Source organism: Lepidochelys olivacea (assembly GCF_965140295.1).
Source record: "Lepidochelys olivacea isolate rLepOli2 genome assembly, chromosome: 15".
NCBI classification, from domain to species: Eukaryota; Metazoa; Chordata; order Testudines; family Cheloniidae; genus Lepidochelys; species Lepidochelys olivacea.
Window position 1 is genome coordinate 4,586,997 of NC_140425.1, and position 27,352 is coordinate 4,614,348.

General features: G+C 52.3%; 1 protein-coding gene across 5 annotated transcripts in view; it reads right to left on the reverse strand.

Moving 5' to 3' along the window:
* The window catches only part of RASAL1 (RAS protein activator like 1), a 115,928-nt gene that overhangs the window by 59,925 nt on the left and 28,651 nt on the right, over window positions 1-27,352 (reverse strand). For 3 of the 5 annotated variants that reach the window (XR_014714218.1, XM_084648794.1, XM_084648793.1), the window contains exons 3-9: window positions 25,433-25,546; window positions 24,671-24,732; window positions 20,084-20,213; window positions 5,707-5,788; window positions 4,470-4,619; window positions 1,530-1,618; window positions 255-372 (exon numbers count right to left, since the gene is read on the reverse strand). Coding sequence is in view for 4 of the 5 variants with exons in the window: in XM_084648794.1 (XP_084504920.1) it covers window positions 255-372; window positions 1,530-1,618; window positions 4,470-4,619; window positions 5,707-5,788; window positions 20,084-20,213; window positions 24,671-24,732; window positions 25,433-25,546 (745 nt within the window). In the remaining variant the exon portion in view is untranslated. Of the gene's footprint in view, window positions 1-254; window positions 373-1,529; window positions 1,619-4,469; window positions 4,620-5,706; window positions 5,789-20,083; window positions 20,214-24,670; window positions 24,755-25,432; window positions 25,547-27,352 lie in introns of all 5 variants that reach the window. The other 2 variants (XM_084648795.1, XM_084648796.1) reach the window with 1 other exon arrangement.

Genomic DNA, 27,352 nt, shown 5'->3' on the forward strand with positions numbered 1-27,352 from the left:
GGAACTGTTCAGATCCCCCTGGTGGCATGAGTGAGGGGCCTGGGAACTAGAAAGCAAACTGAGGATGCCCACGGCTTCCCTTCCTCCCTTCCATCTCCCCCACCCCCCATTCCCCTCCTTCCCGCATCTCCCCCATCCCATCCTTCCCATCCCCCCCCCCCTCCCCCGCCCCCCGTGTGTGCTGTCTGCATGTGGCTTGGACGCAGACACAGTCAGGTGGCCATGCACAATGAGCTAGGCGGGCTGGTACCCACCTCAGCAGGGCACAGGATGGATTCCACCAGGAGCTCAATCAGGGGCTGGTAGTACATGGAGGGCAGGATCCTGTCCTCAGCCAGTCGGACTCTCAGCCGCAGAGCCCCCAGCTTTCCTCTGCAATGACACCCGAGACACCACCCACATGGGCAAGCGTGCGTGGAATGAGTGCAAACCAGCACATGGGAGCCGGTATGTGCAACCTGGTTCTAGCCAGCTCAGCCCGCCAGCACAGCAACCAGAATCTACACCCAGTACCAACAAAAACCCAGAGCCAAGAACTCCCAAGATGAGCCTGATCCCCTCTGTCCTTAACTGCTCCCCCTCTGCTCCTCACCTTTCCTTCCAGCCCAATGGCATGGGGTAAAACCTCAGCCTTCACTGGGCTTGGGCTGTGCCGATTGCTATCAGCGCCCTGCCCAGCACCACCCCGTGGCACTGGTGTGTTTCCACCAGTGGAAGAACATAGTCCTGTCCCACCACTGCTCTGCCTCGGCACGGGCTCTGTGGGTGAATCATGCTGGCGTCAGTGCATCCAGCGACCTTTCCATTCATCTGGCCAAGCCTTTCAAGCTCCCATTTCAAGGCAGGATGAATGGCAATAAGGAGAGAGGTCACCCAGAGCTGGACTATTTCAGCACATTACAGAGGATCCCCTCTGCTGCCCCAGTGGCTCTTGTGCCTGATCCACTCCCAGACTCAAAGCCCCCACAGGCTTCTCTTAGAGCACACGCGGGGCCCCGCTGGTGTGCTGGGGGGGAAGCGAGAGCTCAGTGGGGTTCAGAGCCACAGCACCCTAGTTCCAGGCACTTTGCTTTTGTGTTAATAGAGCCCAAGGGACCAGGGCAGGAAATAAAATGCCCATATTAACTCCAATTAAAGACATCCTCTTAACCCCTTCAGCACCCCGCAGATGCTCAGTGCACATATGGGAAGGTGGCAAGGGGTGACCTGGTGGATGAACAAACCCCTCCCGACTGCCTTTGAGGAAGGGCAGCATCACTAGACCTCATTTTTCAGTTGGGGAAACTGAGACACAGAGCAGGGGCCTGCCTCACCCAAGGTGAGCATGCAAATCAATGGCAGAGCTGGGATAAGCACTAGATACACCACCCCCCATGTCGGAAATGGAACCCAGGAGTCCTGACTCCCAAAGCCCTGGTGTAACCACAGTTCCATGCTCCTCTCCCAGAGCTGGGACTCAAAGCCAGGCTCACTCCTTCTCGCCCCCCCAGGGGTTAATGATGGCCCCTAGCTCAAGGCTGACTGTTTACCCAGCATCCTCCTCAGCGGTGGGGAAGGGCAGGAGCCTGAACCAGCCTTTGGCAGGGGACCTCTGAAGAGCGTCCAGAGAGAACTCAACCTGTGTGGGATACAAAGAGAGGGACAGTAAGGGGACAGGAGCTGACAGCAGGGGGCAGTACTGCAGTGTTCGGGGGAGCCTCTTCCCATTGTCCCAGCCCTTGGCGATATAGGGGGAAAACTCAAGCCCTCACATTAGCTGCCAGTGTGGTTCATCCCCAGGCTGTTTCCCTGCCAGACTCTTAGAGCACTTCCAGCTTCACACTGCAGTAGCTCTGCCCCGGGACCCCTGGGGAGCCGGCGTGCTCCAGCCCCAGGACCCCTGGGGAGCCGGCGTGCTCCAGCCCCAGGACCCCTGCGGAGCCGGCGTGCTCCAGCCCCAGGACCCCTGCGGAGCCGGCGTGCTCCAGGCCTGGAAGCAGGAGGCTGAATGGATTCCACCCTTCACTTCAACTCCCTCTGCCCCACAGCACCAAAACAGGGTTTTGCAGTGGGATGGGGAGGAGCGGGGAAAATGAAAGTTTACCTGGTCAGGCCTGCAGATCTCCCTGCAGTGGATCCTGGGGCTGAAGGGACCTAAACCCAAGCAATACGCACAGTAGGGCCCAGACATGGGTTGAGGGCTCCCCACCGAGCACCAGGCTTTACACCTGTCGTCATTTTTAAATTGCTTCCCTAGCTGAGCTGCTCAGATACCTAGAAACCGTTGCTGCCATCAGCAAACTACTCCATGCCCCTTGGAGTCAGTCTACACTGCAGTTAGACCCCCGCCCCTGGCAGCTGTGATAGATCCCTTAGCCTCTTTGGGGGCCCAGGCACTAGATGGGGGAGGAGGGCAGGGGCACCCACAAGCACAAACACACGCACCAAGAACAGTTGCAAAACCTTTTCCTTTCACAAAGATGTTAAGCCCTGTGACGTTATTGACATAAACTATAACCGTATAGATCATTGGTGCAACCACTGGTATATATTTGCAGCAAATAGGGTAAAAAGGTTGTCATGTAAGGTGTCTATGGAAAGGTTATGATTTGCTGATTATGATTATGCTATCTGTATTGGTGTGTCATGTTTGTAGTTGAAGTTATGAATATTGGCTATGTACTTGTATATCAATGTGCTTTGATTCTAAGTAGCCTCAGTGAAGCATTTGGTCAGCTTCTTGAGAAGGGACTAGCCTCAGTAAGTGCCCAGTCAAGAAACACTGAACTGACAATGGACTTTGGCAGACTCCAAACCACGTCTGAGCTGCCCTGGGAACGTTCAAACTAACATGTAAACAATGGCATTGGCCTGTAAAGAACGGAGTCATGCATGGACATGTGACTTGCCCATGTGACTCCAAACTCCATCTTGCTGTGATCTTGCACAGGAGAATCAAGGGATTTCCACCCACAAGAGAAAGCCTAGCTCCTCCATCTTGCCTTTAGTCCTGATTCTTGCCTCTGGAGGGACTTTGCTACAAACTGAAGCTCTAAACAAAGGACTGAATGACCCATCCCACCTGTGGATGTTCTCCAGAGACTGGACTTGAACCTGCAGTTTATTCCATCACTGCTACAAACCTGAACCAAGAACTTTGTCATCACTGTATGACATTGATTCCATTTAACCATTTCTAGCTCTCATCTCTATCTTTTTCCTTTTATGAATAAACCTTTAGATTTTAGATTCTAAAGGATTGGCATCAGCATGATTTGTGGGTAAGATCTGATTTGTATATTGACCGGGGTCTGGGGCTTGGTCTTTTGGGATCGAGAGAACCTTTTTCCTTTTACTGGGGTATTGGTTTTCATAACCATTCATCCACCTAACAAGTGGCACTGGTGGAGATACTGGGAAACTGGAGTGTCTAAGGGAATTGCTTGTGTGACTTGTGGTTAGCCAGTGGGATAAAACCAAAGTCCTCTGTCTGGCTGGTTGGGTTTGCCTTGGTGTGCAAAGGAACCCCAGCCTTGGGCTGTGACTGCCCTGCTCTGAGCAATTTGTCCTGAATTGACACTCTCAGAAGTGTCCCACCAAAAGCAGGATCATTACAAGCCCTCTCTCCCCACTTGCTTGGCCTGACTCTTCTGACAGGAGGCTGGCTCAAGTCCTGCTGAGCCACCCCCCCCCCCCCCGGTGGAATAGCAATCAGACAGGTTCTGCTTCCCTGGCAGACAGAACTGCCATGACATGGGGATCAAGTGAACTGAGCAGCAGGTTCAGGTCCCAGCTGCCGGCTTGTTCTGGCTTGGGTCAGGACAGAGCATTACGTACCCTGCAGAGATCTCCAAGCTGTACCCTTCGCCCTCCATGATTCATGAGCATTTTCCTCTCTCTCTGGCCTCTTCTCCTTGGAATTGATTCTCAGTCACACTAAGGTCCCTTGTGCCACTCTGGCAGACTACATAGTGCATGGGGAGGGCCCCAGAGATGCCCCCTTGCTGAAGTAGAACTGGTACGTGTGGCCTACATGAGCCTGCTCTCAGCCCACGGGCACAAGAGCAGATCCGGGCTGGAGCCAGCGCTGCTCTCCAGCTATTCACAGAGCCCATAGGAGAGGGGGCATGGAAAGCAAAGCATGAGCTACAGCAGCCCTGGGACCATGTTAATTTACACCAGAGGCCAGCAGAATCCAGCAAGTGCAAGGGGGGCTTAGAACCAGCCTCACACATACACCCCTGTCCTGTCCCCGGCCACGAGCACAGCAACACAGGAACGAAGAAACCAGCCTGGTAGGATATTTCCCCGCACCAGACCAGCTGAGAAAGGGATCTGCTCTCCTTGCAAGCCAGCAGGAGATTTGAGGTTGCAGCAGGCCTATGTGCCATTGGCTTTCTCCCCCTCCAATCCCCTCTTCATCCCCCACCCCGATCAGAGCCACCAGCCCCCTTGCTGGAGGTACTGAGGAGATGGCCAGAGCTGCTCACCCGTCCCAGGAAGTCGTTCTTCCCCACCATGTCCCAGTCCCACACCTCCACGCTCACAAGGGACCCCTTGGGTTCCTTCTTGGGCACCCCCTCCTCCAGGTCAAACTCCAGCACCTCATCCCAGTGTGGGAAGCGAGTCTTCTTAATGATCTGCAAGGGGAGAGAGAAAGGTGGCATGTCAGAGGGGAATGGGGAGTTAGGTGGGGAAGGTTTGTTCCAGAATAATGACATGGGTGTGACACAGAGCTCCTGGCAAAAGCCAAGAGCAATTGTAACCCACACACCTCCTGGGTGTGGTTTCTGTCCCATCTAGTGGCACCGAGACCACTTAGAGAGAGATTAATGAGTTTGCTCTACAGCCTTAGCTAACGGTCATATGGCTTTTAGCTTATGTGGTAGAGGTTCATGCATTTAGCTCCAGAGGTCCCAGGTTCGATCCTGCCCGCTAACAACCAGGATCTGTCAGTGTTACACAATGTTGGGAACAAAAACAAAGGCTGTTTGAAATGGGCACTTCAACTCAGCTGCAGGGCAACCCTGCTGCAGCAGCAAAAGAGTGAGGCGAGCCAGTGTTTTCTTGCCAGAAAAGGCGTCTCTTATAAACAAGAACTGCAACATTCTTCAGTAATGGGCCAAACCACAAAGCTCCTGACCCTGCTCTGGGCATGCCATGGGTAGGTGCGCCATTTTCCCTCCGCTGCATTGAGAGGCAAAGGACGGAGCAAGAGCACAAGGATGCCCTAGGCTTCCCATCCCTATAACACCTAACGCAGCTAAAGCGGGGCTGGGGTAGGCCACACCCCCCTGCAACTTTGCATCTCTCCTCACCTACAGATATGTCTGGGAAGAGAGCTCTTCCCCGGGCAGGTGTCAGCTGGGGGGCAGGGCCTGGCCCTAAGCCCTTTCCTTGTGTTTGCTGTGTGCTGGGAGGGTGCTGCAATGCATCATGTCCTCTCCGCTCCAAGGGCCCAGCCCAGCCCATGTCCTGCTGGTGGATTCAGGGCTCAGATCCTAGAGTGGTGGGTGGGAGATACACAGGCAGGCTTCCCACCCCTCTCTCAGCAATCACTAGCACACAATGCAAACCATCCGGAGTCCCAGTGACAGAAGGGGGAGGGCGGGGAAGTCTGTTTGCCCCTCCCAGAGCCCCTCCCCTTGTGCCACTGGCATTGCGACTACAAGGAGGCCTGGCAGCCAGGCCGGAGAGCATGCCTCCGCAGGTGACTGTTCTACTCACAGCTGTCTCCAAAGCGTGGCCATCACAGGACACTCGCGCAAAGGGGTCTGAGGTGCCGGAGATGTCCCGCGGGGCCAGATCTCTGGGGGGAGAGGACAAGAGGAGGAGGATGGGGGTGGGTTTCTGGGTGGCTAGGGAATAGGGCAGAGGCATGGGATGGTAAGGGCTGACTGGGCCTCCCCAGGGTGGCCAGGTGGCATTGTAAGCCCTTTGGGGCAGGGACTGTTGCTGTTTTGTGTTTGGACAGCACCCGACACAATGGGGGCCTGGCCAGTGCCTGGGACAGCTGCAAGGCACTAACGCAACACAAACAACAGCCAGGACACAGGAGAAAATAAACCCTCTGAAAGACCGGGAGGTTAAACCCTGAGGTGCTGCTTGGGAGCTTTACAGATAAAGTCCTGCCCCTTCCTCCCAGTCCTCAGTGCCACACGCTCGGCCCTGCTCCTGCAGCATGGAAAGTGGCACAGTAAGGGCCCTCTCCTCCCCACGCAGGACACCAGCAAGCAGGCGCACAGGCTGGCTTGGCACTGGGAGATCAAGCTGCTCCATCACCTCTCAGACAGCGGGTGAGCGCGGGGATGTACCCGAAAACTGCAGGGCTGCCCCACTCTGCGTCTCACGCACGCTCCTGCAGCGTGGAACGATGCAGTGGGATGGGGAGGAGCGGGGAAAATGAAAGGAGCTCTTGGAAAGCGCCTGTGGAGTTGGGGAAGCCCCAGACCAGCCTGGCAGGGGCTCAGCATTTGGGGACATCCCAAGTGGGTGATCCACCAGCTGGCGATCGAGGTGAGAGCAGAGAACATTCCCCCGGGGAAAGAAAAGGCCAGGAGAGCCAGAGCTGCCCTGCCTCCCCGGCAGAGCCCGCCCCTGCCCCTGCCCCTGCCCAAGCCCTGGGGAGCCGTGTGAGAGTGACAGGGGAAGGGAAAGTGAGCATGGACCTTTAAGGGGAATACAGCCCACCCCTCAGAGCTCTCTTACTGCACCCCCCATGTCTTCTTCCCTCTCACCCTGTCTTTCCACCCCCCTCCCACTCTCCCCTACTCCACCTGTCCCCCACAGGCTCACCAGGGCCCCTTAGCCAGCGCTTGCTGTTCCCATGGCTATGCTCCAGTATTAGTAGTGACGTCCCCCCCTGCGTGGGGGAGGGCACTGCCCCAGGGCTGGGGCGAGCCAAGGGACACGAGTTCCAGTCCCGACCACGTTCTCTCACCCCCTGCCGAGGTGCACTGCCCCCCGGAGAACCCTGCCCGGTGCTTTCATCATGAGCCAGCAGGGCCCCCAGCTAGCTCTCCGTGGGCCTCAGGCACGCCAGGCCACCGGAGCCAGGGAAGGGACAGCCTGCCCTCATGGAGGTAGCAAATGCTCCCCCGGCTCCCTGGAGAACTGCTGTGGAACTCCCCTGCCCCACACAAAGGGGGAGGGACTGACCCACCCCCTCCCGCCTGCCCCTCTGCAGAAGAATGCTTGGAAGATGCGTTGGCTCACCCCATCTCCCCTCCCCGAGCACTCTCCATGGCCACATTGTTGCCTAGGAGCCTGCGCTGGTTGCTAGGATAGCAGGATGCCTTCTCTGCATCGTGCTGCTCTCTGCCAAGCCTCCTGGCTGGCTGGCTCTGGTACAATGGGCTGGGCCCCTACACTCCCTTACCAATCACTCTGGCCTGTGCCCCCAAAGCAGGGGGATGGTAGCCAAAGCCCCATGACTGCACTCTCATGTCCCCATGGAGGGAATCCCCACCCTGTGCCTAACTCCATGTGTTGAGAGCCAGAACTCAGGAATCCTGGGGTCTATTCCTGGCTCTGCCACTGGTGACCTCAGACAAGTGACTTCACTGGTCAGTGCCTCAGTTTCCCCACCTGTAAAATAGGGATAAAGATACTGACCTCCTTTGTAAAGCGCTTTGAGATCTAAGATTAGAAGCACTAGATGAGAGCTAGGTATTATAAACACTCTGGAAGGGAATCTTAGCACTACATGTAAGGGGTGTGGGGCTGGGAGCTGAGCTGTAATGAATCACTAGGCTGATACCAAAAAAGAGAGGGACCTGGAACTGAAGACTAAAGCTAACAAGTCACTTTAGCAGTAACTATGTTTGAAAGGGTCTGTGATGCTGCAGTTTAAGGATACTGGCCCTTTCCTGTGGGGACTCCTAGGTTCAGATCCTGTGGGAAAAGAAAAGGAGTACTTGTGACACCTTAGAGACTAACCAATTTATTTGAGCATAAGCTGTGAGCTACAGCTCACTTCATCGGACGAAGTGAGCTGTAGCTCACGAAAGCTCATGCTCAAATAAATTGGTTAGTCTCTAAGGTGCCACAAGTACTCTTTTTCTTTTCGCGAATACAGACTAACACGGCTGCTACTCTGAAACCTGTGGGAAAATAGTGGAGCAAATCATCAAGCTGTCAATTTGCAAACACTTAGAAGGTAATAAGGTGATAAGTACCAGTCAGCAGGGATTTGTCAAGAACAAATGGCGTCAAATCAACCTAGTAGCTTTCTTTGGCAGCGTAACAAGCCTTGTGGATGGGGGGAAGTGGTAGATGTGGTCTATCTTGACTCTAGTAAGGCTTTTGACACTGTTTTGCATGACCTTTTTGACAGTACACCCTGTATTTTTCCTAGAGATATGCTTATGATATGAATATGGCATAACTAAGATGTATTTTATGCAAGATGGGTCATGTGAGATATCGTTGGAAAGGTTATGATGTACTAAATGTGATTGTCCTATTTGTATGCATGTATCATTTCTGTATCTGAAGTGAGGAATATTAACTCTGTATCAATTGCAAAAGTGTTTGTACCTGGGGAAGGCCCACCAGACAAAATGCAATCAGTCTAGCTGGTTAGTCAATAAACCATTAGGAAGGATAACAGGTCTTTGAAGACACTAATTGCCCCACCTTCCTGAGAAACTTCCCGGGATGCTGCTCTGACACTGCAGGGTCATGTGCTCTGGTACTGGTCACCATCTTGGACTGCTGCTATTTTTCTACTCGGAGGGGGTAGGGATCAAACTGGGAAACAAAGGATTCCTGCCATATGTTAATTCTATTTAAGGCTGGGGAGTGAGTTAATCAAGGTTTTTTTCACTCCATGCATCCGATGAAGTGGGTTCTAGCCCACGAAAGCTTCTGCCCAAATAAATCTGTTAGTCTTTAAGGTGCCACCGGACTCCTTGTTGTTTTTGTGGATACAGACTGACACAGCGACCCCCTGATACTTGACAACCAAGGTTGGTTCTTCACTGAATTCCCACCCAAGATGACTGCTGGAAACACCTACAACTGAACTGGGGAAGGAAGGACTGGACCCAGGCTAGAAGGCGTCTGGCCTGGGAAAGGAAGATCTGGAATTTTAAGCTGCAAGCAAGAAAAGTTTGTCGTCAAGAAATTCTGCAGCCTGCCTAAAACAACATTTCGGGTGAGAAATTCCTACTTGTAGCCAGTTTCTTTACTGTATTAAGCCTACTTTGTGTGTTTATTGTATTTGCTCATTAATCTGCTTTGATCTGTTTGCTATCCCTTATAATCACTTAAAATCTACCTTTGTGGTTAACACACTTGTTTTTTGTTTATTCTATAACTAGTCTGTAAAAGTCATAACTGGGGGAGGGGTAAAAACTACATTGAGGGAGGGGGTGGATTTCATGAGCCGTAAAAATCTCTATGCAGCGCAAGACAAAATAATTTTGGGTTTACAGCCCAAAGGAGGTGAGCACCTGAGTGCTGGGCAATCCCCGAGCTAAGTCTTCCCACACAGAACTGATCTCAGTTTCTGTGTCTTTCTCCAGCTGGGCGTGTCCCTACCTGTGTGTTTGCTGGAGGAGGCTTGCCCAGCAGGACAGGATGAGGGAGCCCAGGCTGGTGGCAAGGGCAGGCTCAGTGGGACCGCAATACATCAGGTGGCACCCCGGAAGGGGGGGGGCAACCCGTCACAACCTTCTCATAAACAAACTAGGGAAATACAACCTAGATGGAACTACTATAAGCTGTGCACACAAATGGTTGGAAAACCGTTCCCAAAAAGTAGTTATCGGTGGTTCACAGTCAAGCCAGACGGGCATAATGAGTGGGGTCCTGCAGAGATCGGTGCTGGGTCTGGTTCTGTTCAATATCTTCGTCAATGATTTAGATAATAGAGAGAGAGTACATAGACAGTGCACTTAAAAAGTTTTGGATGATACCAAGCTGGGAGGGGTTGCAAGTGCTTTGGAGGATAAGATTAAAATTCAAAATGAGCTGCACAAATCGGAGAAATGGTCTGAAGTAAACAGGAGGAAATGCAATAAGGACAAATGCAAAGTACTCCAGTTAGGAAGGAACAATCAGTTGCACAAATACAAAATGGGCAATGACTGCCTAGGAAGGAGTACTGCGGAAAGGGATCTGGGGGTCAGAGTGGATCACAAGCTAAATAGGAGTCAACAGTGTTAACACTGTTGCAAAAAAAGCAAACATCATTCTGGGATGTATCAGCAGGAGTGTTGTAAGCAAGACATCAGAAGTAATTCTTCCACTGCACTTTGCGCTGATAAATCTTCAGCTGGAGTATTGTGTCCAGTTCTGGGTGCCACATTTCAGGAAGAATGTGGACAAATTGGAGAGAGTCCAGAGAAGAGCAACAAAAATGATAAAGGTCTAGAAAACATGACCTCTGAGGGAAGATTGAAAAAATTGGGTTTGTTTAGTCTGCAGAAGAAAAGACCGAGGGGGGGGACATGATAACAGTTTTCATGGACATAAAAGATTGTTACAAGGAGGAGGGTGAAAACGCGTTCTCGTTAACCTCTGAGGATAGGACAAGAAGCAATGGGCTTAAATTGCAGTAAGAATGGTTTAGGTTGGACATTAGGAAAAACTTCCCAACTGTCTGGGTAGCTAAGCACTGGAATAAATCACCCAGGGAGGTGGTAGAATCTCCATCATTGGGGATTTTGAAGAGCAGGTTGGACAAACACCTGTCAGGGATGGTCTAGATAATACTTAGTCCTGCCGTGAGGGCAGGGGGCTGGACTAGGTGACCTCTCGAGGTCCCTTCCAGTCCTACGATTTTATTTCAAAGGCTGCCGTCACTTGGAGGGGAGATGCGTCTCAGCTTGGGGAGCAATGAACATCCAGCTGCATTAAAAGAAGCTTTTGCTCAAGAGGCAGCTCCGCAGTGAGGGGTGGGCGTGGCAGAATTCAATATTTTTTTTAATAATTTTGACAGATGTTTATTTTTAACCTTTTTTATTTTTAATCAATTTAAATGTGAACAGTTGCAAGAAATTATGGGGGAGAGTCAGACTATCAGGGTGCAGACAATCAGAATTAATGAGAGCAGACACTGAGATGTGAAAGGTGAAAGTTTTAGACCCATTAAAACACAAATTATCGAAACAGACCAAGGAAACAGCCATAAAGAAAACTCCTACATCTGCAGGCAGCAGTTTTCTTACTTTGCCGAGCTGCAAATGTTGATTATTGGCTCTGGAGCCATTTTTATGTCGGGGGCGTGGAGGGCGTGTATGGGGAAATGGACGTTTTTTCCAACTTTACCGATAAATATCTTGTCCTTCTGAGCCTCGTTATGGGATAGCAGGGGGTGCTGCAGGACAGGCTGGAGGGGCCTGGGCAGAGCCATGCAGAGTTCCAGGCTTCCAGCATTGGAAGAGTAGGGGAGCTGGAGTGGAATAGCAGGCAGTGGGGAGAGGAGGAGAGGCTGAAGCTATGGGGCATCAGCAGAGCTCAGCATGTGGGGAGCCCAGGACTGGAAAAGCAGGGGACCGCCTGGCAGGCCTGAGGGGCACTGGGAGAGCTGTGTGGGAAGCCTATGGCTGTGGGTTGGGACGGAGAGGCCTGGCAGAGCTGGCTGCAGGGAAAGCCCAGGGCTGGACTAGCAGCGGCAGGGGTGGAGCAGAGTACCAAGGGACACCAGCAAAGCTTGTGTAACTCCTGCTCACACTCTGCACTGTCACGCCCTCCCTTTCCTGAGCTCGAAACTGGCTCGTGCTTTGCTTTGTGAAACTGTCTTGTGTCTCTCCCCAACACCTCATCTCTTCACCCGCACAAATCAGGCCCCCACACCTCCCAGCGCCACTTCCCAGCAAGAACTTCTCACTCTCTTACCCCGATAATGGGATTCCAGTGAGTTAAACCAAATAACTAAAAAGCCCCAAACAAACCATTAACTCTTTCCTCCCCATTCCTGGTGGGGCACATGGTTCTTTTCTCCACCTGTCCTAAAAGTTGCAGAGAAGAAGGGGGCCCTGCACACCATGATTCCTGAGTCCTGGGTTGAATTCCCTGCTCATTCAGACTTCCTGTGGGACTTTGGCCACGTCACTGCTCCACTCTGTGCCCCAGTTTCCCCACCTCTAAAATGAGGATAATGACACTGACCTCCTTTGCAAGGCATTTTGAGCCCTGCGATAAGCATCATATACGAGCGACTGTGCTGTTAATACCCTGGATGAGAATCTTAGCCATACTGGGGGCTGAGCTAGAACCACTAGGCTGTCACCAAAAAGGAGAGGGGCCTGGAGCTGCGGGATAAAGCTGCTGTGTTTGAAATGACCTGTGCTGCCGGTGGAAGATAAAGGACACTGGCCGTTTCCCCTTCCGTTCCAACCCTGCCCTGTTTTAAAAAGCACGGTGACTGCGGGGGGGCACGTCCCAGCTTGAGGAGCAGCGAACGTCCGAGTGCATCACAAGACTGTTTGGGCTCACGGGGGCGCAGCAGCGCAGGGTTGAGGGGCACCAGCAGAGCTGGGTGTAAGTTCCCGGCCCTGGAACAGCTGGGGAGCTGACTGGCATGCACCCTTAGCAGCAGCACCGTGTCCTCTGGGCAGGAGGACGAGGAGTCGCCCCTCTGACCTCAGCCATGGCCAGTGCCAGCAAAAGCCAAATGGCGCTTGCTACAGAACAGAGTGCGGACACCTTCCTGGGGAGCACAAGGGAGTCCTCGGGAATGCCCCAGAGAGAGAGAACGGGGGAGGTCCTTTAGAGAGGAGGGACAGACGTAGGGGGAAGCATGGGTGGGGGAAAACAGAAGTCTTGGGGAGCCCTACAGACAATTCACTATGCCATAAAGCATGGGGGGAATTAGTGCTATTAGCCCAGGACTTGCCCTTTTGCTGATCACTTGGGGACATAGGAAAGGTTAAAGAAAAACATCTATTGGCCCAGTGTCCAAATGAAGTAAAGGGATATTACAAAATGCGTGACTCATGTCAGAAGCGGGAAAAGTCTGCAGGATACAGCAAGGCTCCTGGGCATCCTTTACCAGTTATCAAAGAAGCATTTTTCAGGGTTGCCATGGAAATCATAGGGCCATAAGCCAGCCCAACCCAGAGAGGAAAAAGATGTATATTAGTCGTGGTGGATTTTGCCTCCAGGTACCCAGAAGCAGTCTCTGTCTAATGTGCAAGCTGAGACAGTTGCTAAGGCATTGTTCTCTATACTCAGCAGGGCAAGCTTTCCAAAACAGATCCTATCAGATTCTGGCCCAAATTTCATGTCCCAGCTATTTAGTGACTTATGGAGGGCGTTTGGAGTAAAACAGCTGAAATTTGTCCCCATCACCCAGAAACAAATGGTTTAGCTGAGAGGTTCAACTGACCCTAAAATCTAGGTAAACTGCAGGGCCAGTGACTGGGATGTAATGTTATCCTAGCTGTTGTTTGCTTACAGGAGATGCCCCAAGAGCCCACAGGGTTCACCCCATTTGACCTTCTATATGGGAGAAAGGTCAGAGACTCTTGGGAGGGGAAAGCAGAGGGGGAACCAGTGGCTGAATACGTGCAAAGGTTTAGGGAAGATTTAAAGTCTTGTAGGGATAATACCCCTCCACCCCCCTTTATCAATAAGTTCATTCCTTGCTTCCCATGAGTTGCCCTGAGTAACCTTTGCTTGTCCTATGATATCTATTCTGTCGAGTAACAGAGCGAGAGAGAGACCCCACCCTTTTGGTGCCATGTGCAGCCCAAGAAGTGGGCCGGGTGCAAAAAGTAGCGTTCAGGGGGAGCACTTGTGGGCAGAACTGTCAGTTCGATGTCAGTGGGCTGTCAGGTCACTGTCTGTTCGTAGATCGCCGCTCAGCCTCAGGGATAGCTCGGGCGGAGCAAACAAGGTGCTGCGTCTATCCCACCACTTCAGAGGCAGACTAAGCCCTTGAATTGCACTTACCCGCACACACTGCCCGTGATAGCAGCAGCATACCGCACTCACTCTGCACAACGGGGTAGTTTGTGCAATCTCTGGGAGACGAACGGAAGACTAGGAGAGAGACTTACCTGGTGAAGGGATCGAGTCAAGCCCCCTGAGGTCGACTGGAAGAACCAGAGCCTAGCTGTACCAGGATAACAAGACATCTGGATCTGGGAAGTCTGGTTATTGGGAAACCTTTCCCCTGCCCCCTTCCTCTCTTTCTCTCCTCTTTTATCCCTGCTGCTATCATTTGTTAGCTGGGGACTTGGTAACCGCCAAACTTATTAACTTTGTTATTAAGGTGTTAGGGTAATAAATGGTATCTGGTTGCACTGCAGATTGAGCATAGAAACAGGTTAAACATGTATCACAATCATGACACCACTGGAAACGTGACCTGCTGTTTGATTTGATGACCAAATGCCATCGTGACATCTCACTGCAGAGCACTGATCTGTGCAAAGTGTTAAGAGGCAGAAATTCTGGATGTGCTGCAAAGGCATCACCAGGCATTGTCCAGGAGGCCAGACTTGACTCACCGAATGGTCCATAAGATTAATACTGTGGGACCACAACACCTTACAACTGGTCAAATGCAGGAGGACATTCATAAGGAGATACCTAACACGCTGACATGGGAATAATTACAGGATCCAACAGTCTCTGGGCTTCTTGTATTGTTTTGGGCCCCAAAAAGGATGGGACCGTAAGGTTTTGTGTTGATCACAAGTTTAATGTGGTCACAGTTCCTGATGCCATTGGCCATTATCTTTGAAAACTCGTGGCGAACGGGGGAAGTCCCAGATGACTGGAAAAAGGCTAATGTAGTGCCAATCTTTAAAAAAGGGAAGAAGGAGGATCCTGGGAACTACAGGCCAGTCAGCCTCACCTCAGTCCCCGGAAAAATCATGGAGCAGGTCCTCAAAGAATCAATCCTGAAGCACTTGCATGAGAGGAAAGTGATCAGGAACAGTCAGCATGGATTCACCAAGGGAAGGTCATGCCTGACTAATCTAATCGCCTTCTATGATGAGATTACTGGTTCTGTGGATGAAGGGAAAGCAGTGGATGTATTGTTTCTTGACTTTAGCAAAGCTTTTGACACGGTCTCCCACAGTATTCTTGTCAGCAAGTTAAAGAAGCATGGGCTGGATGAATGCACTATAAGGTGGGTAGAAAGCTGGCTAGATTGTCGGGCTCAACGGGTAGTGATCAATGGCTCCATGTCTAGTTGGCAGCCGGTGTCAAGTGGAGTGCCCCAGGGGTCGGTTCAGGGGCCGGTTTTGTTCAATATCTTCATAAATGATCTGGAGGATGGTGTGGATTGCACTCTCAGCAAATTTGCAGATGATACTAAACTAGGAGGAGTGGTAGATACACTGGAGGGCAGGGATAGGATACAGAGGGACCTAGACAAATTAGAGGATTGGGCCAAAAGAAATCTGATGAGGTTCAATAAGGATAAGTACAGGGTCCTGTACTTAGGACGGAAGAATCCAATGCACAGCTACAGACTAGGGACCGAATGGCTAGGCAGCAGTTCTGTGGAAAAGGACCTAGGGGTGACAGTGGACGAGAAGCTGGATATGAGTCAGCAGTGTGCCCTTGTTGAAAGAAGGCCAATGGTATTTTGGGATGTATAAGTAGGGGCATAGCGAGCAGATCGAGGGACGTGATCGTTCCCCTCTATTCGACATTGGTGAGGCCTCATCTGGAGTACTGTGTCCAGTTTTGGGCCCCACACTACAAGAAGGATGTGGATAAATTGGAGAGAGTCCAGCGAAGGGATGGGATGATTTAATTGGGGATTGGTCCTGCTTTGAGCAGGGGGTTGGACTAGATGACCTCCTGAGGTCCCTTCCAACCCTGATATTCTATGATTCTATGCATACTCCATGCCCAAACTGATTATGTGTTAGACACTTTAGGCAGGGCCACGTTCCTGAGCAACCTAGATTTAACAAAGGGATGTTGGCAGATCCCCTTGGATACTGATGCACAGAAAAAACATCCAGCTCCCATTACTGATTTGTAACTTTTTGACTTCAAAACGTTGCCATTTGGGTTAATTAATGCAGCAACCACTTTTCAGAGGCTTGTTAACCAGGTATTAGCTTGGTTACAAGACTGCTGTGGCCTATATTGAGAATATGGCAATCTTTAGCAATTCCTAGCAGGGTCACAAAAAACATTTGAGAATTGCACTGAGGGCGCAGGTCTCACAGTCAAAGTGTCAAAAGGGGGCACTCAAAGTCATTGGGTAGGAGGGGGCCAGATTTGCTTGGATCCCTTGAAAGTGGACTCAGTTAACTGGCCTGTGCACCAAACCAAAAGCAAGTTCAACTTTTATAGGCTTGGCTAATTATTCCTGCAGGCCTGGTGGGGTTCGGTGTCACTGTGTCTGCTATCGCAGGTTTTGACTTTTTGCAGAAGTCCAACAAAGTGGTGTGGGTGGCAGCCTGTCAGAAAATCTTTGGTGAGGAAAAGGAAATTCTGTGAGAAAATCTTTTCTGGTTGGTCCTGATTTTGACAAGGGGTTTGAACTGTGCGTGGACGCCTCTCAGGCAGGCCTGGGAGCAATACTAATGCAAGCAGGTAAAGGCAATAAAAAGTATCCTATTGCTTTCTTAAGTAAAAAACGGACCCCCCCTCCCCCCTACAAGGGAACTACTCTGTCATAGAAAGAGAATGTCCTGCAATTGTTTGCGCAGTCAAGCAGTTAAATCAATTTGTTTCACAGGGCGGTCAGGGCTCTAACACACTACTCTCTGTTGGTACGTTTTGTTCTGTGTAGGCATACCAACTCCCAACTGCTGCACTGGAGTACAAATCTCTGGAAACATGATATGGAAATTGTACATATTAAGGGCAAAGAAAATGCAGTGACAGATGCACTGCCGAGGAAAGAGGGTTCTGAGATGACACATATGGATTAGCCAGTGGCTGACCCTACTGCGTCAATGTAAGGGGGTAGGGGTGACCCAGGGACCTCTTGATGCCAACAGACAGAGGGCACAAGTAATGCCTGGGGTTTCACAGGGACCCCTGGGGTCAGGTGTAGGCATAACAGTTCACCAAAGGGCAGCATGTGAGGTCTCTACTATGAGCCAGTATCCCCCTTATCATCACACTCATTGCAAAATGTATGTATGGATAATATTTAAGGAGTTGTGTGACTATATTGGCAGTTATGTTCTCAAAGCCTTGGAGTTAAGGCAAATAAACAGGAGAGGTTCCTTTCAGGCAGGGGCTAATAGACTGGGCAGACTCCCTGTCTGGGCATTGTGCATTGTTCGCTTCACATTAGAGGTCTATTTGCATATGGAGCCAGGTTCTACTCAAGAGCTTGCAAAAATCTACAAGAAAAAAGCATACAGTAAAAACCAACCAGCAGGGGGGTCCTGTTTACAAGTAATAGCAATAAGTCATTGGAGTACATCCAGGGGGAGGGCAAAGGTAACCCTATGAATCTTTCATCAAGGAAGCAAGTTGACAGTGTGATTTGTCTCATGATAGAAAAATCACAGCGAACCCACTCTGAAAAACACTGGAAGGACTTTGGGGAGAATATCTAATTCATAGAATTATAGAATATCAGGGTTGGAAGGGACCTCAGGAGGTCATCTAGTCCAACCCCCTGCTCGAAGCAGGACCAATCTCCAACTAAATCATCCTAGCCAGGGCTTTGTCAAGCCTGACCTTAAAAACTTCTAAGGAAGGAGATTCCACCACCTCCCTAGGTAACGCATTCCAGTGTTTCACCACCCTCTTAGTGAAAAAGTTTTTCCTAATATCCAACCTAAACCTCCCCCACTGCAACTTGAGACCATTACTCCTTGTCCTGTCATCTGCTACCACTGAGGACAGTCTAGAGCCATCCTCTTTGGAACCCCCTTTCAGGTAGTTGAAAGCAGCTATCAAATCCCCCCTCATTCTTCTCTTCTGTAGACTAAACAATCTCAGTTCCCTCAGCCTCTCCTCATAAGTCATGTGTTCCAGACCCCTAATCATTTTTGTTGCCCTTCGCTGGACTCTCCAATTTTTCCACATCCTTCTTGTAGTGTGGGGCCCAAAACTGGACACAGTACTCCAGATGAGGCCTCACCAATGTTGAATAGAGGGGAACGATCACATCCCTCGATCTGCTGGCAATGCCCCTACTTATACATCCCAAAATGCCATTGGCCTTCTTGGCAACAAGGGCACACTGTTGACTCATATCCAGCGTCTCGTTCACTGTCACCCCTAGGTCCTTTTCTGCACAACTGCTGCCGAGCCATTCGGTCCCTAGTCGGTAGCGGTGCATGGGATTCTTCTTTCCTAAGTGCAGGACTCTGCACTTGTCCTTGTTGAACCCCATCAGATTTCTTTTGGCCCAATCCTCTAATTTGTCTAGGTCCCAAGAAAGTCAAGTCAAGTTAGTTAAGTCAAGCTTCTAGAATGCATGTTTTGAATTTATTTTATATGTAACCATTTGTTTCCAGTTACTTCTACTTGCAATAATTTGAACTCTCTACTCTTTGTTTGCTAGACTTTGGCTTGTTTACACTATAAACATATCTAAGTGCTGAGAGTTGAGCAGTGCTGTGATCTCAGGTGTAGCTGGTAAGTTGTGGTGCATGGTTCCTTTGGGAGCAGAGAGTCCGTGAATACGGAGAGTGGCCAGTGGAACAGCAGCTGGACACTCCGGGTGGGCACTCAGAGGCTTGGAGGCTGGCGTGTGCCTATTGCTAACCTGCGGAGGGACAGCAGAGCCTGTGTACGCTGAGAGGGGTGGGCTTGCGTTGCCCGAGGCTGGTGGAGTTGGGGAGCTGACCCCTGGCAGGCATAGGCAAGACTTCTTCACGCTAAGGACAGGTGGTCATGAGGTGCCTCACAATGCTGGTACCTCTAGGAAGCGACACCAGGGGCTGTGCTGGGAAAGTGCGTAAGTCCTGCCCACACTATGCACCGGCACTGCCCGCCTTTCCTGAGCTCTAAATTAGCTAGTGCTGGGAGCAGGATGGGAGGCGGGTCTTATTCCTCTTTAACATTTATTAAACTAATTTGTTTCTCTCCCACCATCTCATCTCTTCACCAGCCCAGACAGGGCCCTCACACTTCCCAGCACCACTTCCCGAAGAGCACAGCTCAGGCAAGAACCTCTCGTCAGCTTCACAGCGAGAATGGGATTTTAGAGAGAGATTTAAACAACATCGACAAAAGCCTTTCCTCTCCATTCTTAGTGGGGCACCTGGTTCTTGCCTATGCATGACCCAAAGGCTTTAGAGAAAAAGGACTGGCTTGTGGCCTGGGATTCATGAGCCCTGGGTTCAATTCCCTGCTTTACCACGGGTTCTGTGTGACCTTGGGCATGTCACTTAATCAGTGTTGCCATCTGTAAAATAGGGATAATCATCTCTTCTTTGTCTTTAGATGGTGAGCTCTTTGGGAGGGACTGTCTTTCACTATGTGTACAGCCAGCCCCCTGCACAGTGGGGCCCTGATCTCAGCTGGAGTCTCTAAGGGCTACTGGAATATCAATATTTGCTAGCAGAAGGGAAGCAGGGGCTAAAAAGGACCTTGATTTCTTCACGCTTGCTATAGGAATTGTGCCAGATGGATGAGGAAGGAAAAGAATTTCAACCCCAATTATTCCACTGTATTGAATGAGGATAGAACAGAGCGGAGCAGCAGCCGCAGTGCACATGGCACACCATGGGGAAGGAGCTGGTGCTGTTCAGCTTGTGTTGGATCACGCGGCCCTTTTTCTCCCATCAGTCCCAGTGCAGAGGCCTCCACAGGCACCGTCCCACATCTGAGAAGTGGGCAGGGAGCAGGTGTGTGGGAAGGAGGGCATGAGTGTGGAAGAAGAGGGTGAGTCCCCATGGCCACTGATCAGGGAGAGCTCACACTGGCAGCTCAGTGGCAGATGGGTGTTGGGCTCACCTCCCTTCACCCTTCGCTCCGGGCTCACTCCCCCTTCACCCCTAACAGGAGGTGAGACATGTGCCTGCCCACCCCCAGCTGGCTAACAAGCCCCACCCTGACTGCCGGATGGTTCTGGATAACTTCAGAATGAGTCACCGCCCACCACACGCAGGCTCGTCGTTCTGGCTGGGAAGGGGAGGGAGGAAAGAGGAGACCGCTATGGAGGAAGTTAGAGAGGAGAGTGGGAGAGAGAGGAGCCACTTACTCCTACCTGGCTTCAATGACATGGCAGTGCAGGACCCTCCTCTGGGGCTCCTCTAGCACCTTCAGATCCAGGCAGATCTCTCCCTGAACCTCTTCATTGGGGTCCACGTGCGTCAGGTTGATCCAGCTGTCAATCCCTGCAATGGCGGAGAAGTCCATGTAACCAGATCCCTGGCTCTCCCTGCCCCACCCACCTCGGGGGGCTGACGCAGCATGCCAGCTGCCATACTGGCCACATGCGCTCCCTGCGCAGCCCCCCACCCCGTGCCATGGGAGAGGCCTTAGGGGCGTTATCCACAGAATGGCCAGCCCCAAACAGTCAAAAATCACTAGTCAGCCCCCCAGCTCCCCAAAATCACGAGACTGGCTTAAAATCAGGAGAGCTACAAAACTATCACAATAGACAGGGGTTCTCTTTCCTCGCCTTTCGGTACCCTTGGGTGGCACTTGCCATCTTTTCCCCAAAGCATCAAAGGCTAGAAAAAATAACGAGGAATCCTTGTGGCACCTTAGAGACTAACAAATTTATTTGGGCATAAGCTTTTGTGGGTTAGAACCGACTTCATCAGATGCATGGAGTGAAAATACAGGAGCAGGTATAAATACATGAAAGGATGGGGGTTGCTTTACCAAGTGTGAGGTCAGTCTAACGTCACCTACAGCCCCCAACTAAAACCTCTCCAGCACATCATCAAGGATCTTCAACCTATCCTGAAGGACGATCCCTCACTGACAGACCTTGGGAGACAGGCCAGTCCTCACTTACAGACAGCCCCCAACCTGAAGCAAATACTCACCAGGAACCACACATCACACAACAAAAACACCAGCCCAGGAACCAAACCATGCTACAAACCCCGGTGCCAACTCTGTCCACATATCTATTAAAGGGACACAATCATAGGACCTAACCACATCAGCCACACCACCAAGGGCTCATTTACCAGTACATCTACCAATGTGATATATGCCATCATGTGCCAGCAATGCCCCTCTGCCATGTACATCGGCCAAACCAGACAGTCTCTACGTAAAAGAATAAATGGACACAAATCTGACATCAGGAATTGTAACATTCAAAAACCAGTAGGAGAACACGTCAATCTCTCTGGTCACTCAATAACAGACCTAAAAGTGGCAATTCTTCAACAAAAAAACTTCAAAAACAGACTCCAATATGAAGCTGAAGAACTGGAATTAATTTGCAAACTGGACACCATCAGATTAGGCCTGAATAGAAACTGGGAGTGGTCGGGTCATTACAAAACCTAAACTTAATTTCCCCAATACTGATTTCCCCCTACTGTTACTCACACCTTCTTGTTAATTGTCTGTAATGGGCCACTCTCTTACCACTTCAAAAGTTATTTTTCCTCCCTTGGTATCCTGCTGTTAATTGATTTATCTCATTAGACTGACCTCACACTTGGAAAAGCAACCCCCATCCTTTCATGTATTTATACCTGCTCCTGTATTTTCACTCCATGCATCTGATGAAGTGAGTTCTAACCCACAAAATCTTATGCCCAAATAAATGTGTTAGTCTCTAAGGTGCCACGAGGACTCCTCGTTATTTTTGCTGATACAGACTAACATAGCTACCCCTCTGAAAGCTGTCACCATCTAAAGGCTAGAAAACCATTTTTCTTTTGAAAAGGCAAGCTGAGATTCTTTCGTAACCACATGACTCCAAGACCTGGGGCTTGGATGCCAAATAGCCGGAGAATCACAACATCATCCTGAGAGTCAGCAACACAGGAACAATGCTGCCAGATGACCTGCCCTCTCCATCTGCCAATACCTTGCCACGCTGTGCTGCTGGGGGGAGTGGGGGTCGAGGGTGTTGCTAACTCCACAACACAGGAAGTTACCAGACAAACCCTGAAAAGTCGCTAGATGCAGCTGTTTAAGCTCTCAAAAGGAGTCAAAAATGTCACCAAACAAAATTTCCAGAGAATTCAACAGAGAATTTTATATATCGATATCTATCTATCTATCTATACACACACACCCGGGCGAGTATAGTCCCAAAGCCATTCACAAGCAGCTCACTAGTGTTAATAAAACCCATGCCAAGCTCTTCCACATTCTGCTGCACACCAGAAGCAACTACACCAGTATACCAGGAAACTGCAGCCCTCTGCTCTTTGGGAAGGGCACTCTGTACATGGCAGCCCAGGTTGGCTGGGGTTGGCTACTTTCAGCTGAACCTCCCTTTCTTGCCAGCCTGGATTTGAGCTGACAGGTTAGTGAAAGGGAGAGCCCAGAGCCAGGGGGAAGAGGGGATTCTCCTGACCTGAGCTCAACGCTGCAGGGAGTCAAGAAAGTAGATTCAAAAAACAAAAGTCCGCCAGTTGGACCCCTTCCCCCTGTTTCCAGGGTTTGATTTCTGAGAACAGCTGGGCAGCTAACCCCAGGCCAAGCCAGGGGGAGGAGTAAAGGGGAACTGAAATCAAGCTAGCTCTGCCTTCAATCCTGTAGTAAGGGCTGCATCCCTGGAGGCACAATGCTCCCCTGCCCCATTGGAGCCCTGTCTCATCCCAAGCCACCGTCCATCCATGTGGCTCCCCTCGCTGGCTAACCCGCCCACTTTATTAGCCATCTTTCCCTGCATCCCAGGCTGTGCTACCTACTGCGTAGCAGCGAGAAAGAACATTTGGGTAAAAACAAGCCCTGGGCCTGGTGCTCTCTCCAAAGTGCGCCTCGCTTTGGCAAAGTATTTAACTAGCCTCCACAAACTTCTTTTCCTCACCTGCAGATTACAGTGATCTCAGCCCAAGAAGCCCTGGCATGTGATTCCTTCCAAGGAGCTGCTCCATTGAGATATAACGACATTGACTAGGTGTGCAACAGAATGTAGGAAGAAGAGCATGGAATGGATTTTATTAACACTATCGAGCTGCTTGTGAATGATTCTGTGACTATGCATATTGGTGACTTCTTCCTCTGAATGTCACTGTAATTGGCAGTGAAAGTCACTAGATTTGTCACTGGTCACTTTGACACTTATTTTCTCGCTAGGGAAACCAAAAGGTCACTAAATCTAGTAACAAACTAGCTAGGCTGGCAACATGCAGGGCCCTGCTCGCTGGGGGAGGCTAGGATTCTGAGCCAGGCCTCGCTAGGGTTGCCAGGCATCCGGTTTTCAACCGGAACACCCAGTCGAAAAGGGACCCTGGTGACTCCGGTCTGCACCACCGACCAGGCCATTAAAAGTCCAGTTGGTGGCGGGGGGGTGAGGATGGGGCCTGCAGCAGCTCTCTTTGTGGAGCTTGGGGCCGGTGTGAGCCCTGGCGGGCAGCGGGCAGATCTCCATGGAGGGGCTGGGAAAGGCACCCAGCTGCAGGCTGAGGCTGGCAGGGTTAACCCTGGGCTCCCTGTGGAGCAGGCATTGTGGCCTTTAGGAAGTGCCTTTAGCCCCCTCCCTACCCGGCTGCTGCTCCCCAGCCGGCGGAAGTGGAAAGAGGAACCAGTCCAGCTTCCCAGGGGCTGGATGCAGCCGGCGGCAGGAGAGGGGGCCAGGGTGAGCCGCCACCACCTGCCCCGGGCCCAGTAGCCCACTTCACGGGACTTGTCTCAGGACCATGCGGCCAGTAGGTAAGGGGCTGTGGGCTGCAGCCTCCGCCCGGGATGAATGGGCTGTGCAGAAGCATGGGGCTAAAGTTGGGCTGCTCTCCCTGGGAACAGGTCCTAGCAGAGTCGGGCAGCAGTTGGGCGTGGAGGCACCAGCCAGTGGCCAGACTGGGGTGGACGAAGGAGAGGGGCTGGGGGGGGGGTCACGACAAATGGCGGGGAGAGGAGGAGGGGGCCTGCAGCAGTGCCCTCCCTAGAGCTGCTGTGTTTTGGGCTCCACTGGGGGAGCAGCGAGCCAGGGGCAGCAGTGGGGTGTGTGTATCACTTGTGGGGAATTCCTCCCCCCGCATTCCAGAGAACAGGAAATCTTTTGTCCTTGGTGCGCTGGCCGAGCCATGTGTCCAGGATTCATGGCAGACCGAGCAGCCTCTGAGGCCCAGAAATGCCAGGGCGGCGCTGGTGCAGCTGCTATTTAAGGGGCTGCCTAACATCAGCGCCTCCCGGAGCCCCTGCAAACTGCACCAGCCAAAGCCGCCCAGAGCTCGCACCCTGAACCCTCTCCCATGCCCTAACCCCCTGCCCCAGCTCGGAGCCCTCTCCCACACCCAAACTCCCTCCCAGAGCCTGCACCCCCTCCCACACCCCTTGGCCCCAGCCTGGTGCCCCCTCCTGCACCCCAAACCCCTCATCCCTGGCCCCACCCCAGGTGGGCCCCCAGCCAGAGCCCTCACCACCTCCCGCACCCCAATCCCTGCCCCAGCCTGGTGCAAATCAGCAAGTGAGCGAGGGTGAGCTAAGCAAGCGATGGAGGTGGGGGGACGGGGTGAGCAGGGGTGGGGCCTCGGGACGGGGCGGGACAGGGAGCGGCGTGAGGGTCTTTGGTTTTCCGAAAGTAGAGAGTTGGCAAACCCAGGCCTTGCGGAATGGCCCATAAGTTGCCAGTTTGGTGCCCGCTCCCCTGCCCGTCACCTGTGACCCAGTCGCTGTCTTCAGAAGACACCGCTGCAGCCCCAGCACCTACCTCGTGGGGAAGACGAAATCCATTCCCTACTGAGCGATATTTTGCCAATGACATCATCGTGCCTGCAAGGAAAGAGAGCCAGGTCTGGGCAAAGAATGCCTGGAATTAACTGCCCTGCGCAGCCAAGGAGCAGATTACCCAGGGGCCAATCCACCTCAGCGGGCTTCCTCGCACCACCCAGCTGTTCAGGGAGGGATTCATTCCCTTCGTGCTTTGCTCTGCACAGCTCCACCAAGGAAACCAACTGTCTAACGTCTGTCTCTGGCGTAGTTACAGTAGGGAGCCCCTCACTGGAGCATCGGAGAGCCTACATCTCCTGAGGTCCGTCCTGTGCCTTGTCCACAAGGTCTTGGAAAAAACAGCCCTGGGAAGCAGAGAATTCCTCCTCCATGGCTGTTCACTGATGGGCTTCTCCCCCACCCATCCCTGAGGCAAGCCAATGGCCAAGTCAGCCCCAAGCTCAGAGGCCCAGACTGTGGAGGAGCCCTCGGGTGGGGGGTGAGGGGGTTTGCGAGGAAATACGGGAAAGTAAATACTCTAATCATCCTGCTGCCTGTTTGCTGCTGAGTCAGGGGCCAGCCCCAGGGAAAGGGTGTGCCAGAGCGTGGCACCAGAGCCCAGGGGCAGCTCCATCGTTCCAAGCAGAGCCTGGCTCAGTAAGACCCACTGCACTTCGTTCCTGTTCTGAGCCCCAGACAGACCCGGGGTCCTCTCCAGGCCCAGAAGCAGTCCCCTACGCCCCCCCCCCCAGCACCGTCTCACCCGATGGTGTCCTCATCCAGCACGTAGAAGGCAAGACTGTGGAAGCCCCTGGGCAGGTGCAGGGTGTACTCCTCCCCCCAGAAGGGATTCAGGTCCTTCCACACGGTAGCGGTCCTGCAAGCAGAGCGCAGGGGCGGGTGAAGTCAGTGCCAGTGGCCAGGATCATCCCCCTGCGAGAGGCCATTAGGCCGAGCCAGCATCGTAGGTCACGGAGCAGTGGCGAGGGGCTGTGAGAGGGATCACAGCTGGTGGACCCAGCCATCACTGTGAGAACTACAGGTTCAGTCCCTACCCCTGGGGGTGGCCACTGGGGCAGATTTACTCTAGCTGCTTTATCCCAAGGGCTTTGGAAGGAGAGGCAGAGGATCAGGCCCTGCTCAGGGATTGAGAGATCACCCCAGGCTGTCAGAGATCTGGACCTCACAGCTCCACGAATCAAGAGCAGGTACCATGCACGCTGACCCCACCAGACGCACAGAGGTACACACGACCCCTGCCAGAGGCATGCAGCGTCCGCTGACACGCTGATACAAAGAACTACAGCCAACGCACACACAGCCAAAGGGACGTAAACGTCACCAGCAATCATCACTCAGCTGCTGCCGACACACATCGCCAGCAGCAAACAACCCCCCCAACACACACAGCCACACAAATGCCAGGGCGCGAGCACAGATACTGCCAACATGTACGGCACCAGACACACACCTACCCAAAGGCTGCCCAGCCCATGCAGCATCACAACCCTGCCACATTTGCCCGAGATCCAACCCACAGAGCTGGTAAGGCACGGCTCAAGCAAACTCCAGCTCCCTGTTCTGCCTGTCCCACTGCATGCTCCCTGCGGGGTATATCTCAGGGCCTCCTTCTCTACAGCAGGCTGCTGGCCCAAGGCACACATGGCATGTGGCACCCCCCCTTGGGACTTCCAGACCTGGGGCTAGCGTTTACTGCTGCTTCATTCCAGCGCACGGGGTGGGGGGAGCGTGAGCTGGGGAAAGCTGTTTCCTGACACCCAAGGAAACCTCAGCACTGGCTGGCTTCAGTGCCCTCACCACTACTGTGGGTCCCATGTGGAGGGAAGGGGAGGCAGCGAGGTGGGTGCTGCCGTTGGCTCACACCCCACTGAAAGGAAGAGAAAGAGAACAGAGTTCAGCACCTCTAGAGCAATTTACAGCATGAAGGTGCCATGCAGACATGAGCCATCAGACCTCCTGAGCCCCCCATGTAGCAGGGAAGCATCATTATCCCCATTTTACAGATGGGGAAAGTGAGGCCCAGAGGGCCAAACCCATCTGCTGCGGTTAATGAAAACACAGCCAGGAATTAATTTAGCCCAGAGAGATTAACCAACCTGCCCAAGGACACACAGCAAGTGGGCGACTGAGCTGGGGCTAGAGCTCATGACTTCCCAGCTCCCCATCTCATTTCCCAGGGCTTGGGGATTCAGATTCAGAACAAGCAGCTCCAAAGCCTCTCAGCGAGCCAAAGGAAACATTGTGCTCAAGCATTTCAGCTACGTTGCATGTGGGAGCTTCAAGAGGGATCCCCCCAGGCTGTGGGACCCTGTTGCAGAGGAGCGGGTCTCTGTGGAGAGACTGAGCTAATTAAAGAGGGCTGGGCTGCCCCTGGGTCTACAAAGGGCAGCTAGTAGGGAGCTGAGAGGGAGCACTGAGACAAGCTGGGCCCTGGGCAGCAAAGGACACGCAAGAGGGGAGCTAACTCCTGCAGTGAATCCCTGGAGCGAGGGGGCTCAGGCTGCTGCTCCAAGGGTGGAGCGCCATGGGCGGAGGGGAGGAAGCTGCTAGGAGCTGGAATGTCAGAGACCCTGGGAGGGGTGGACCTGCGCCTGGAGCCACGCAGACAACTGGTACTTGCTGACAGTGGGGTGGGCACAATTTAAAGGTCCACACCTCCCCC